The 14694-nt window shown below is 39.4% G+C and overlaps 1 protein-coding gene across 7 annotated transcripts in view; it reads right to left on the reverse strand.

Moving 5' to 3' along the window:
• Nucleotides 1-14694, reverse strand: part of SCUBE1 (signal peptide, CUB domain and EGF like domain containing 1) — a 248528-nt gene that overhangs the window by 67072 nt on the left and 166762 nt on the right. For all 7 annotated transcript variants that reach the window (XM_071816413.1, XM_071816410.1, XM_071816414.1 and 4 more), the window contains one exon: nt 5821-5937. In XM_071816413.1, the coding sequence (XP_071672514.1) occupies nt 5821-5937 (117 nt within the window). The remainder of the gene's footprint in view (nt 1-5820; nt 5938-14694) is intronic.

Raw genomic sequence — 14694 nt, forward strand, 5'->3', positions numbered from 1 at the left:
TTAAATGCATTTTCCTGCTATAATAGGCTGCAGCTGAAAAAGATAAAAAAGAGCAATTACTATGTCAACCTACTAAAGCCAATGTAAAAATTCCCTTTTGTTTCAATAAACTTTGATTTGGTCCTTTGGCTGAAATTGTTCATTGGTTTCTATGCTCCTGCTCGTCTTTTGTAGATTGCATGATGATAAGGATGGTTATAGAGTTGCATTAGCGGACAAACCATTCAACACTAAGGCATTTCTCATGTTCCCACTGCAGTGCAGTCAAGTAGTTAAGCATGTAAGCACCACATTTCTTCGCTGCATCTGAATGCAAAAGGATGGGGGCCTGTTTCAAGGAAGTGGAGAGTACACCACACTGCTGGGTAACCATGACAATGAGACAGCAGGAAGAAGAAATGTTTGCCTAAACAGCATCCAGCCACATAACCCCAGCGTAACACCGCTCTAGTTAAACAATATGCCAGAGTGCTAAGAAGGGCCTACTTACTGTTGCACAGTAAATAAAATGCCCCATCTCTAGGTGGAGATGTGTAGGGACCTTTCTGTCTTCTGAATACATGTCCATGGGATCACTTGGGCTTGGAAAAGATCTATTCATGCATGTGAATTAACACCGCTGTATTTAGCCACAGCTGGTGGCAGATTATCAATGTAACATCATATTGCTACTAAAACCACTGACATTCTAGCACAGCTGAATATCTACCTCCCTAAAATCCCACTGTCAAGCTTACCTATGAAAATGATGCAACATAGAAAGTTAGTTAAACAAAATAATACACATCTTGCTATTACGAATCATCTACAGGGCATTGCAAACTTAAGTGGCACTTTATAGATGCTTATGGAAAAGTCATATTTGAGATGTGGTTTTTGCTCCATAACCCTTAGAAATCCACTTATGTTTCTCTTCTCCTGCTTAAAAATTCTGTTTCCTCTGTCATTTGACGCCAGGTGTTCAGCAAGTGCTAGACCCTGCACAGTTCCTCTATGCCTACGTGTACAGAGCTGGGAAATTGCACTACTCTGGGGCACAAGAGTGCCCTCTGGGCACAGTTGCTTTGCTAAATGCCCGAAGCAGAGATGGAGCACATCAGATACACAGTCCTACAGTTTACACCACCCCAGAAGCCTGTGGCCCTTCCTCTTGCTCTAATTAACATCTTAGAGAATCCACAAATAAAGCTTCTCTCTCTCTCAGATGTCTTTCACAGACATTCCCAGTCCTTCTCTTCTGTAAGTCCTGGAAGAAGAATGCTCCTTTGCTCAGGTTGTCTCCCATCCTTCTGTAGCTGCCCTTGAGCAGATGAGCACTTTATTGCTTGATCCAGTTTGGCAGCTGGAGTTAAACAATCTTCAGAAAACTGTCCTAAGTTTAATCTAGTCTGACTGAACCCCAGAAGTTTTTTGCAAATGAGTCTCCTGCTTTATCAGCTACATAAGTTGTATTTAATATAATTAAAACGCTAAACTGATAAATATTCTCGCTGAGGGCAGATTACACACAGATGCGTGAAAAGGGTACTCAGCAGGAAGGATGCACAGAAACCAACAAGCAAGGGAGGTAGGGGCCACAGAATCCCTGATACGCACAATACAGGGGATATTAAAAAGTGGGTAGGAGGCAACGAGCAATAAGCATCCTGGGCCGCTATGTCTTTTAGTCCTTTGGCTCTCTTTCTGGCTGCATGAGCTGACTTCTGTGGGATGACTTGCTCGGCATTTAAGGAAATGAACTACGCTGTTTTGTCACGTGCAGCACAATAATCAACAGCATCAAATAAACTCAGCGTCAAGCTGGGATCACCCCATTATAATAGTGGGAGAAATTAAATAGCATTAATTAAAGGGAGAATATGGAACTCTTTCTGCCTGGGATGCGTCTCTTAGCTGACAAAAGCCTCCACAGTTTGGCTTATTAAGAGCCAGGTTGATAGGAAAGCTGAAGGGAAAACAGGAGCATTCCCCATTGTCTGCCAACCCATCTGAGGGAATACTTGAGTTTGAGACTGACTTTTAAAGAAAAGCAAAAGGTTAATGATTTTTTATCCCAGCCACCATCAACACACCTGAAGGTCCCTCTAACTAGACCACAGACAGCCCTTGTGCTCTTATTTCACCATGAGATCAGGTAAGTAATATATGTAAGGGAGAAAGAATCGGAGATTAAAAAGATTTTTTCAGCTTCCAGAAGCCAAAATAATCTTCCACTATAGTAGTCTTCCTATGGTATGTGTAGCTACCTGTACATATTCCATGTTAAAACTTTCTCCACAATATTTTTTTTCCTATTTTATTGACATGTGATATAAACCAGACTGCACCATGCATTAACAAAAGGAGCTTGATTCTTTGAGGTATAATGAACTGCCATTTCCCACCGAGTCTGTGAAAGAGATCAACATGCAAAACTGCTGAAGGTAGGTCCCTTGTATTACCTGGAAATTGCTTTCCTGTATCCTCTATTCTCTGATACATTGGGAAAGGGCCAAGAGAAATACCAGAGTTTCAGTCCTGACTCAGTTCTGCACTCTGTGATTTGAATCCACCCCGGATTTTATGACAGAACTATAGAATATTATAGAACATGAAATATGATCTTGCAAATAAAGTGTAGAACAATTAGTTACATTTAATAGGGTTTATGCGCTTTTGGCAAATGAAGCATGTCTGCATATGCTCTTTCTTTAAAAATTGCCTTTCTTATTATGTGTCTACTTGCCTTTTCCTTTACTAAACAGTTAATGAAATTCCAAACTACTAAGCAAAAACCTGTGAACATTTCAGACAGTAAACTCTTTTCCCATTATATGTGTCTATACAGTGCCTCAAACAGGTAAGTCCTGATTTTTGAACTGAACCATCTACTATTTTTTTGTTATTTAGAAAAAATAATATTTTTATTTCTTTCATTAATTTAAAACAAAAAAAAATTTCTTTAAATTAGCTGTAAAAAATAAGGAAGAAAAGTGGCAATAGATTTCCACAGAAAAACAGTATGGTAAAAGCACACTATTGAGGAAATGACCTACAAGTGAGCTAAAATTACAGATTAATAAATTACACAATGTTCACCTCAAAGCACTCAAAAGTTCAGATGTTTCTTTGAGTCTTATTTAAGCCTCTTGTATCTAAACAACTACATAATTTCAAATAGTAGCTGCACTATGTAAAATGTCTTAAGAGAGGAAGATGCCAAAATGGACTGAAAAATCGTGGACTTTCCAATAAAAACATTATTTTGGGAAACATTATTTGCTAAATTCAACCTAAACATATTAATCATTTTGCTCAACCCACAATTGCATTTTTTGGTTAATATATTAATTATGCCTCTACTTTCTCTCAGCTTTTCTTGCATACCCTGTCTCTCTACTTTCCTTTAATAGATAATGGCATATGTTTCTCCCATATTTAGAAACATAACCTCTCTTAAAATGATACTTTTATGAAAAACTTCACTTGGAGAAGCTGTGACACTTGATGGACTTGAAAAATCTGCCCCAAAAAGACAGGATGTGACAGCTGCATGATCTCTGAAGATGCTTTAATAGATAATCCATTGCTCTTACCACACATGTAATGTTATAGTTAGCAGGAACAATCCACTATATATATGAGAAATTGTGGGCCAGTTAAATCAAGGAGAGTAAAGAGGAAAAAAATAAAAGGATAAAACCTGAGCTGATCACTCTTCTGTTTCCTATGGAACTCAGAGGAAGGAATATGTGCACACTGAATTTCCCTACCCCAACCTTTTCCAGGCTTTACCTATAAGCAAGAGGAGCAAAGAAGGCATCAGTGTCACTCCACCAAAGTGCTCAATTTTGTACTCAGAAGATGTAAATCTTAGAGAGAGTATCCTTGACTAAGAGCTGCCTGCGAAGCTACAGAAGAAGTTCCACTGGTCACTTCACATGCAGGATCTTTTGCAAATAGATTTAAATGAGAAGTTACTTTAGCTTCAAGGAAGCAGAATCTAGCCCCAAAATCTCACAGTGCTATATATTAGATAAATATTATTAGTTACAGTTAAAGTAAATGCAAAACATGTATTTTACCATTTTACGATGAAGAGTATTTCCTAAAATGTCGATACAGATTAAAAAGAAATGGTCTGGTTGGTTTGTTAAACCATGGGAGTTAATTTCCAGTTGCTGCTTATTTTAAGAAAGCAAAAAAGAATCAGCAGCATCATAAAAATACAGGTTCTGTTTCTTATATTTTATTCTCATAAAAATGGGGAAAAGAAAAAATGTGAAAGAGCTTAGAGCTAGGGTATTTGCTTTGAAGATCAATTAAGTATTACATTTTGTCTGTAGCACTAATTATAGACTTGATTATTACATAAATATTGTTTTGTATTAGTTCTATGGCCCAACTTCTAAATTTGGAACTATTTTTTTTTCATGATGCAGTTTCAATAATAAACATTATGATGAAGTCTAGGTGTATGTTACAGTATTAAAATGCCTCCTTTTTAAGCAGTTGCTGGAATGACTGTTATTGCTCTGCTATGGCTTAGGTAGTCTGCCTGTAAAAACGAAGATTTATTTTTATGTGGCTTGAACTAAAACGACTAATTTTTGATGTGTGCTCACCCTTAACTATTAACATCGTGTGCAATGGCAGTTTAAATGTTTTATTTTCAAATAAACAGGCAAATGGACTGTTATTTCTCTAAATCCTAACAGGATCATGCCCAAGCACTGGGATTTTTCAGCCTGGGGCAAGAGGAAACCACACATTTTCTGTTTATTTTTGTGGGTTTTACTATTTTAAGTAACATCCAGCCCTGGACTGAACATTTTCTGACATTTCTGGTTACTTTGAAGGAAAAAAGTCCCAACAGTGTCTTAGCAAGTTAGGTCAACATATGCTAAATCACTGAGTGATAAAAAAGTATTCTCTGTGACAACAATATATCCAATGTCCTCCTGGATGTCCATCATCAACTCTCTTGCAATGGATCTCAGAAGAAATACATAGAAGATTGGAAAATGGTAGATGGAGGGCCTGGTCCTACTAAGAGGTATTAAAATTTACTCACATGCATAGTGCCATTAAATGTCATTCTGCAAGGATATCTGAGCACTGTCCCTGTCTCCTTAACTGAGAACAGATGTTGACAGTGACATCAGATGCTCTTCTTTGTTCTCTCTTCCCCTGACCTCAGTTTTAACACACTCATGAAGGACGAAATGCCACGGTTCTTGTGCTGCCTTTGGAACTGTAAAATCTGAGTGTCGGCTGTCCGGTTTAGTCTTGTGCACTAGTAAACGTTTTGATTTTCCTTTGTAGCTGGCTACTTACATCTTGAAGGGGCAGAAAGGGACAGTTGTCTGGGGTTTTTCGAGCAATGCCTCTGCATCTTGCGTTTGGCTTCACTTTGTTACCTTCAAGTAATCAACCGATTATTACTAAGTACTGATTGAGAATTTTAACTCACTTTTTGAATAGACAAATTCAGACACCACTAGATGACCTAAGTTTTACAAGGGTATTGGACTATCTTTTGAAACTGAAGGCTTTTTGCAGCCCAGAGTTGTTCCTCTAAATCTCTGGTCAGTCTGAAACAGTTTGACCTCTGTATCTCATTTCTTCGCAGTAATAAAACCCTCCAATAAATTGAGAGAAAAATGACTGAAATAAGTAAATACAGAAAAACTAAGGAAGGAGAAAGCTAATGAACTCAATTGCAATCACTATGCCAGTATTTCCTTAACTTAAAACTATTGATTAAATAACTGAATATTTACATCTTGCACTGGAACCGCTGAAGGCAAATGATGCATTGCAAAGCAAACAGAAGCTGACCTTTGCACGTTTTCCCATCAGGCTGCAGGGTAAATCCAACTGGGCAACTGCATCGTACCCCTGTCGCGGTATCCTTGCAAGTCCGATCGCAGCCTCCGTTATTGACAGCACATGTTTCTGCAGAATGAGAGAGAAAGAGAGAGAGAAGAAGGAAGAAAAGGAGTGTAATGAAATGTTCTGGGGAAGGGGAAGGGGAAAGGCACCGACTCTTTGGGGCAATACTACAACATTATGAAAGCAATCTAAGTTTAAGCAAGCCAACTGAAACAAGCTCTCAGGGTCGTCAGGGCCCATGTACTGGTTTTGACTGGTAAATCATTCCCACAAGTCACGATTTCTTTCTCCCCCCAAACTCGTGATTTTATTTATTATTTTTAGTTAGTGCTTTCGAACAGTCTTAGACAATAGGATGGGTTATTACATATGAAACAAGCTTAAAAAGAAAAAAAAGTGATTGCCTTTAAAAGCAGAACCAAACATTCAATCTGTTTTGTATCAGTCAGTGTCTAGCTGAGGCTTTTTAAGGTTCATTTTTTTAAATGATGTTGTAGGCATAATGAACTTTAAAAAGCAGCAGGAAGCAAAGCAGAGTGCTAGACTTGGAACTGAGAATTTAAAATCCTTAGTTAAGAAAGAGTTAATGGAAAATGAACTACATATATCACTTTGACAAGAATCTACATGCCCAATCTGTTCTTACTGAACTACAAGCAAAAGGCATCTGGGTTTTGTCCACTTAAAGCTTTTTGCAAATTGAAAGGAGTTTGGAGTGGGTGGGAGGGCATAATTGAGGTCACTGAACCCATTCCAAGCTGTGTCATTGAAATTTCCCAGTGCTTGTAGTATGTAGAAGGGTGGCTGGGCAAACACAGGCAAGAGAAAGCTGCAATACTTCTGAGCTTTTACAACAGTGGGCAATGACTATTAGGTACCACTACATTTAAAAAAAAATCTCCAACTTCATTACAGAAAAAGCAAAAACCCCTCCCTCATTGCCATTCTTGTCTGTTACTCGTGTGTGCACATGCGCACACCGTACACATACATACACACACATACACACATACATCCATAAAACAGATAAAAGACAAGTGAAATGATTAACTTTGCTTTGATCCAGAGAACAGAGTGGATGTAAGGATGCCAATTTAGCATGTCAGTTTGAACTGTGCATTTATCTGAAAAGTATTTACTTCAGAGAGCAAGTCCTTTTAATAGTATCTTTTTCAGTTGCTCTGGCTTTGATTAAAATACCCCCTGTCCCCCAAGACTGCCATTATTCTACTCAGCTCACCTCATTCTGGCTTTCCCTAAAGAGGCTTTGTCATTACCTACTCAGATTTACAGGCTCCTATTGCTGAATATTCACAGTCTGTGTCACAATTGTACCCTGTGGACAGGGTCTGACAAGAAGCTATAGGATATGCTAATTGGGAATTGCCTTAGAACAGTACATTGATCAAAAATTATTTACATGGAACAGAAAAGGCTTTATCTTTCAATGACTAGCATTAAAAGATTTTTGTTTTGAACTAGTCTCTGCTAATGCCCTCAAGGTGAACTTAGACTGGCCCTTTGGAGGGACTTCCCTGTTTCAAAATAAAAGAAAAAAGTGTAACAATTTCTTTTTCTTTTGCACTGTGCACAGACCTCTCCATCAGTTGTGGAGTGAGCTGCTGGCACTTAGTAACAAACTGAAAGCAAGTGGTTGGGGCACACATGCATGAACACCATGGGACAGAACTCTGCTGTCCATATACATTCACACATGCTCTACTAGACAGATTTTATATTTTTTATGCCATGTGTGTTATGTAATAACATCATGTAGAAGAAGCAATCAGCATACAAATGGATTTGCATATAACTGCCAGCAAGCACAGCTAACAAATGGATTGACACGTCTTTTGGAACGGCTTTCTGAAAAGGGAGCTGTGTCTGGAACTCCTTATTTCCAGGCAGAGTTCTTGCTCACCTTAGGTAGGACTTGCAGAACCTGAACCTAACTGTTTAAATAATGTAGTTCTGATTTTCATTTACTCCCCTGGGAAGGACTATTTTATAGACTTTGATGCTGACACTGCTGTTTGAAGAATTTTTCTGTAAATGACAACGCTTGCATTTCCATTTGTATGTGAATGTGTGTGTGTGTCCTCACCGGCCAACATATCAAATAATTTTATGTTTCAGAGAAGGGAAAAAGTTTCGGGTCATTTAAAACTTTTTCACTTGGGTAGAGTTTAATGGTAGGATAATCTGCCAAGAGTAAAGAGTTAAGGTTAAAAACCAGGAAAAAGTGCTGAAGATATACGTTTGGCATGGCACTGCGAAGAGCAGTAAATCTTACACTAGTAGATTAACTTTGGCACATGAAGAGTCCTTTATTGCAGTTCATCAACACAAGATGAACATAAGCAGTAATATTTCTGCTTTCTGGATGACATCCAGTGAAAATGAATAGACACAACAATTTTTTTTTCCCATGGCATGGATGACTGGATCTATAGGGTAAGGGTCATTCAGTGAACAAGAGTTATTTCTATGTATAAATAGAGGGAATTAAGCCAGCTTTTCTTATTTTCACAGAGATTTAGTAAAACAAACCAAAAAGGATAAATACTCATCAGCTTTCCTGGTGACTTGGACTTTAATACACGACGAACTCTAACAGAATGAAGATGCAAGTGAACAAGAGGACATCTGCCAATACATCTAACATTTTGCATAACTGGAGAGACGTCATGATGAAACTCTTTAAATTCAAGGTCATGAGAACACGTTGCTAAGAGAAAGCGAACATGAACAGTAGAATGTGGCAAAAAGGTATCATGAGCGACATCAAATAGAATAGCTGAGGTCTATGTACATGACAAATTGAAGCGCATCGCCACCTATGTTTCTGTTAGAAATTGCTTCAACTCATTCTTCACCTCATGACTATCTAACTTGATTATATAATGGAAATGCAAACACAAGTTTTAGGTCTGAAATAAAGAGTGGAAGCAAATGACTCATTTCCAAGCTATCACATGGGAGAACCTGTACTTATATGGAAGGGAAAGAACGGAAATTCAAAATTTATGTTGATGTTGATCCTACAGACCATTTTCCACTGTTCTTTTTTCACTGTGAAAGGCAACCTCGGTATATTTATTACTCTTTATTACTCTTTCTTTTATTACGTTTTTTAAAAATTTGTTTTCCTTGTTTCAGACTTTTTGGCATGTTTCTGATTTTTTTTATTCTGATGAGGGAGCAGAAAAATAACTCAAAGACACAAATAAAGCACTGTCATGTAAATGACAATTAGATTCGTTCTGAATTATGATAAAGCTCATCATTTGAAACTATTAGACTTTCCTGTGAATTTGAAGTGATGTTTATAGCCCCACTTACATCCTTATTGAATTCCCACCAGAAAACTCAGACAGAGACAGGGATCTAAAGAGAAGGACATCTATCTACGTAAGGCAGTCTGGGACAGCTTACGTTGTATTTTTCCACTGTGAGCTCCTAATTCTGGAACAAAGTCTCATGTATCTGCTCCCTGGATCTCTAGAGAAGAAATAACCAAAATCATTATCAACATGCTATACCTATGGCTTGCTCAGCAGATTTATTATTTTAACAATAGCCCATTGCACTGTGGGATAAGCACTGCTTCTGGATATTAAAATATCCTATAAAAAGGCAGAAGCTTGAGCTGTTGGTCATTCAGCACTGGATCAGGAATGTTGACTAAGTTACCAGGTGAAGTTACATGTGTATTCAGTCCTTTAATATGGCACTTCAGTGTCTGCAAGAGTTTAGCAATGAGAGATCAGTTCTCCAGGTTCTAGTTGCAAAGTTTTTGAACTAAAGCAGAATCTCTACCAGGTGGCAACAGAGCCTGGTTACTTTCCTAAAAATAAGACTGACACCAGACAGAATTTATTTGGTTCTGAATATGACTAAATGCCTGAAACTCTGAACACATACGTCATGGTATGGGAACATTTCTGAAAAACTAAATTTTGGCTTATTTTATGAACCAGATAAACATAACCATTCAAAATGTAAGCTTCTACTCAAATCTGTTTTTTTGAAGTGGCCAGTTATTTCATAAAGCCATTGAGAAAGTGCCTTGGGGGCAGGTATCTCCAAGATCTGCTTCCAGTTTTTGTGACTTCATTTTATCTCTATGATCAAAAGAATATGTTGTGATTTTAAGAGTGTAACTCAAAATCAGGAAAATCTTAGATTTTTTATTATTCCCTTTGGCAGCCTAGGTCAATTTGAAGTAAGATCCAAAACAATGTTTTAGAAGCTGAGATACAGTGCAAAGCAGAAGAACCACGGGTCTATGGGACTAGAAGGGACACATCTGAAGATCACATGGCCATATATGTCTTAGTGAGGTCACTCTCTATAATCTTTGGTAAGTCATGAGGACAAGGTAGCATTCCTGATGACTGGAAAAGGTCAAGAAAGGCAAGAGGGGGGAATCTAGAGAACTACTGGCCTACTACTCACATCAGACCCCTGTACATTTGTAGAGCAAATCATCCTGGAAGTCATTTACAAGCACATATGAAAGACAAGAAGATGACTGGGAATGGCCAGCATTGACTTACTGAGAGCAAATAACGTCTCATTAACCTAATTGCCTTAACAATGACACAACTTACGCTGTGGATAAGGGGAGAGCTGTGGATGTTTTTCATCTTAACAAGTGCTTTGACATAGTCTTCCCTAGCATCCTTAAGGCCACAGTAGTGAAGAGTCAGATATAGTGGACAAGTGGATAATACAGGGAGTGGAAAATTGGCTGGACAGCTGGACTCAAAGGACTGAATCAGTGGTACGAAGTCCAACCGGCAGGCTGTCCCTAGAGCTGTCCCTCAGTCTCAGCTAATGATATTAGGGCCAACACTGCCTAGTGTCCCTGCTGACAACTCAGATTATGGGATGGATAGCATTTTCTGCAAATTTCTGGATTATACCAAACTGGAGGAGTGGTTGGTATACAACAGAGTCAGGCTGCTATTCAGAGGGGCCTTAACAGGTTGGAAAAATTGTCCTGAGGGGAACATTATGAGTTTCAGTGAAGGCAAACCCAAATCCTGTGTATGGGGTGGAATAATCCCATACAATGGAACAGGCTTAGAATTGACTGGCTAGAAAGCAGCTTTGAAGGAAAATGTGGGGTCCCTGATGGACAAGTTGAATGGAAGTCAGCAGTGTTTCCTTAAGGCAAAGAAGGCCAAAGACATCCTGGCTTGTATTAGTAAGAGTACAAGCAGGAGATCAAGAGAAGTGACCCCACTTCTCTATTTGGTGCTTGGAGTAACAACATCTGGAGTGCTGTGTCCAGTTCTGGGCACTTCAGGGCAAGAAAGACATGGATTTACTAGAGCAAATTCAATGGACTTCTATTAAGATCATATTTTGGGGTCTGGAGCACTTGTCAAGGTTGAGAAGCTGAGAGCTGTTCCGCCTTAACAAAAGAACACTCAGAGATCTCCTTTCTGTTTCCAGCTAACTAATGGGACAGTATAAAGAAGATGGAACAAGTCTTTTATTGGAGGTGCACAGTGGAAGAACAAGAAGCAACAAACGCGACTTAGAATATGGGAAATTCCAGCTTGTTACAAGGTAAACATTTTTCACCATGAGACTGGTCAAACACAGGAACAGGTTCCCAGTGAAGCTGTGAAATCTGTATCCTTGGAGATATTAAAAACTCAACTGGATGTGGGCCTGAGCAACCTGGTAGGTTGCCCTTTCTTTGAGCAGAAAGTTGGATTAGATGACCTCTGGAGGTCCCTTCCAATTTACATGAGCCTATGATTCAATGAAACTGATTCACATATCCTACAGAGATCAAGGAATTTGAGTCTCGCTTCTACTTTATTTCTGATAAAGATTACTGGAGGGGAAGAAGGAGAATTGAAGTGCCATGAACTCAGCAAGCAATATGTCAAATTCAAGGGCATGGTTCATTTCTACTCATTATCCTATTCAAGCTCAAGATCTCTTTGGAATCTGATACATTCATATCACCAAGACATGTTGCCAATACACATCTGATACATCTAGTATTGCAAATGATACTAAACTAGGAGGAGCTGTGGAGTCCCTCAAGGGTAGAGAGGCCTTACAAAGAGATCTGGACAGACTAGAGAGCTGGGCAATCACCAGCTACATGAAATTTAACAAGAGCAAGGATTCTGCACCTCGGACGGGGTAATTCTGGCTATATGTACAAACTGGGGGATGAGAGGCTGGAGAGTAGCTCTGTGGCAAGAGATCTAGGGGTTCTGGTCGACGGCAAGCTGAACATGAGCCAACAGTGTCCCTGGCAGTCAAGAGGGCCAACCGTGTCTTGGGTCCATACAGCACAGCATTGCCAGCCGGGCGAGGGAGGTGATTGTCCCGCTCTGCTCTGCACTGGTGCGGCCTCACCTGGAGCACTGGGTGCAGGTCTGGGCGCTTCAGTATAAGAAGGATGTCGAACTATCGAACAAGACGGTGAAAGGCTTTGAGGGCAAGGCTTATGAGAAACAGTTGAGGTCACTTGGTCTGTTCAGCTTGGAGAGAGAAGGTGGAGGGGGTCCTCATCCCAGTCTACACCTTCTTGAAGTGGGGCAGCAGAAGGGGAGGTGTTGATCTCCTCTCTCTGGTGACCAGCAATGGGACATGAAGAAAAAGAATGAAGCTGATTCAGATGAAGTTCAGATTGGACATCAGGAAAAGGTTCTTCACTGAGAGGGTGGTCAGCCACTGAAAGAGGCTGCCCAGGGAAGTGATCACGGCACCAAGCCTGTCAGAGTTCAAGGAGTGTCTGGATGACATTCTTGGTCATATGGTTTAGTTTTAGGTAGTCCTATGATGAGCAGGGAGTTGGACTTGATGACCCTTATGGGTTCCTTCCAACTTGAGATATATGATGATTCTATGATATTTCCAGTAGGAAATTATCATGTTCAGAAAGTCAGAGCATGGAAGTAGAGACCTAAATTTTTTCACTAGCTTCCCAAAGCTGCTGATTCACCTTTGGCAAATTACTTGCACTGGAGCTCACAAAAAAATTGTGATATATTGGTCTCCTCATGTAAAATATGAGAGATGCAGTATTTCCTATACTCATAAGATCTTTTGAAATTCATCAGGACACATATACATAAGTATAAAATACCATTGTTTTTACTGCTACCGATACTCTAAAAATTACTACCAGTAGTACCAAAATGAAATGCAAGACTTGACACACTCCACTCTTTACTTTTTGTCCTAATAATACTTATTCCTCTGTAAATTTAACTTTTTACAGGGATATGAGAATTTCATTTTTCTGTCCACTCTTAAATTCCTCTAGATTAGCATAATATGCAACAGGTCTGGGCACCGCAGTTCAAGAAGGACAGGGAACTGCTGGAGAGAGTCCAGCGCAGAGCCACAAAAATTATGAAGGGAGTGGAGCATCTCCCTTATGAGGAAAGGCTGAGGGAGCTGGGGCTCTTTAGCTTGGAGAAGAGGAAACTGAGGGGTGACCTCATTAATGTTTACAGTTATATAAAGGATGAGTGTCACAAGGATGAAGCCAGGCTCTTCTCGGTGACAACCAATGGTAAGACAAAGGGTAATGGGTTCAAACTGGAACACATGACGTTCCACTTAAATTCGAGAAGAAACTTCTTCTCAGTGAGGGTGCCAGAGCACTGGAACAGGCTGCCCAGGGGGGTGGTGGAGTCTCCTTCTCTGGAGACATTCAAAATCCACCTGGACACACTCCTGTGTAACCTCATCTGGGTGTTCCTGCTCCAGCGGGGGGATTGGACTAGATGATCTTTTGAGGTCCCTTCCAAGCCCTAACATTCTGTGATTCTGTGATTAATACGAAAAAGCTTTATATAACAGACAGGTTGGTGTCTCTGTTTTGTCTTAACCAAGGTCTTTCATTTTTGGATTAGCTCTAATTATTTTCTACTTTAAAAATTAATCTCATAAACTGTGGAATGTGAGTATATGCCTACACCTATATGCGAAATTCTGCTTTCCCAATATCAGTCAACATAGTAAAACATTTGATATACTGTTCAGTGGGATAAAAATTTGCTTATAATAACATAAATATTCAAATTATTATCTTAAAAGATAAAAAAAAATCAAAACCATAAAGATGCTGCACACGGGTAATTCAAATGAAATAGACAAGTAACAAAGTGATCAATCATAATTTTTAAAAAGACTTAACCCAAAATAAGCTTCTTTGGGTGGTAAGCAAAAAGGTAATTTCAGAAAAAAGGCAAGCACTGCTTTTGGACTGTAAAGGTGTAATCCTGCCCATCACACAAGAAGGCTGAGTGAGGCAGCAATCATGAAGAGCCCTCAGGAAAAGATGCTGAATATAACTTGGGTTTGAACTATTGCTGTCTAAAAGCACAAACAACATCTGCAGTCACTGTGCCATTGTGCTGGCCACTGAGACAGCAGTCAATGTAGTCTCTTTCTACTGTGTTGACCTGTGGTGCTGTTTCCTGAGCAAGACACAAGACAGAAGAGCGCTCTGTGGATCTCTGCATGAAGGAAGATGATCTTAATTTAATGTTATGCCCAGAATGTATAAAAAGTCTAGAAATATTGCACTGGTGATCAATGTCACCTCCCTTAGTCTGATCAATACGCAGATCTATCATGAAGAGCCTTTCAGCCACAAGGCACGAAAGCAAAGCCAAGCCACCTAGCATCAAGGTGTTTCCCTTGGAGATATGGAGAAGTGATTCTCCAATCTTTTCTGTTACCCAGCATGGAAGTCTGCAGTCAACAGGATCCAGAAGTCCTATTTGTTTTCCAACTCTTGATCATGACTGGGAAGACCAGAGAACAAAGGTT

The sequence above is a fragment of the Patagioenas fasciata genome, chromosome 1 (assembly GCF_037038585.1).
Source record: "Patagioenas fasciata isolate bPatFas1 chromosome 1, bPatFas1.hap1, whole genome shotgun sequence".
Taxonomy (NCBI): Eukaryota; Metazoa; Chordata; class Aves; order Columbiformes; family Columbidae; genus Patagioenas; species Patagioenas fasciata.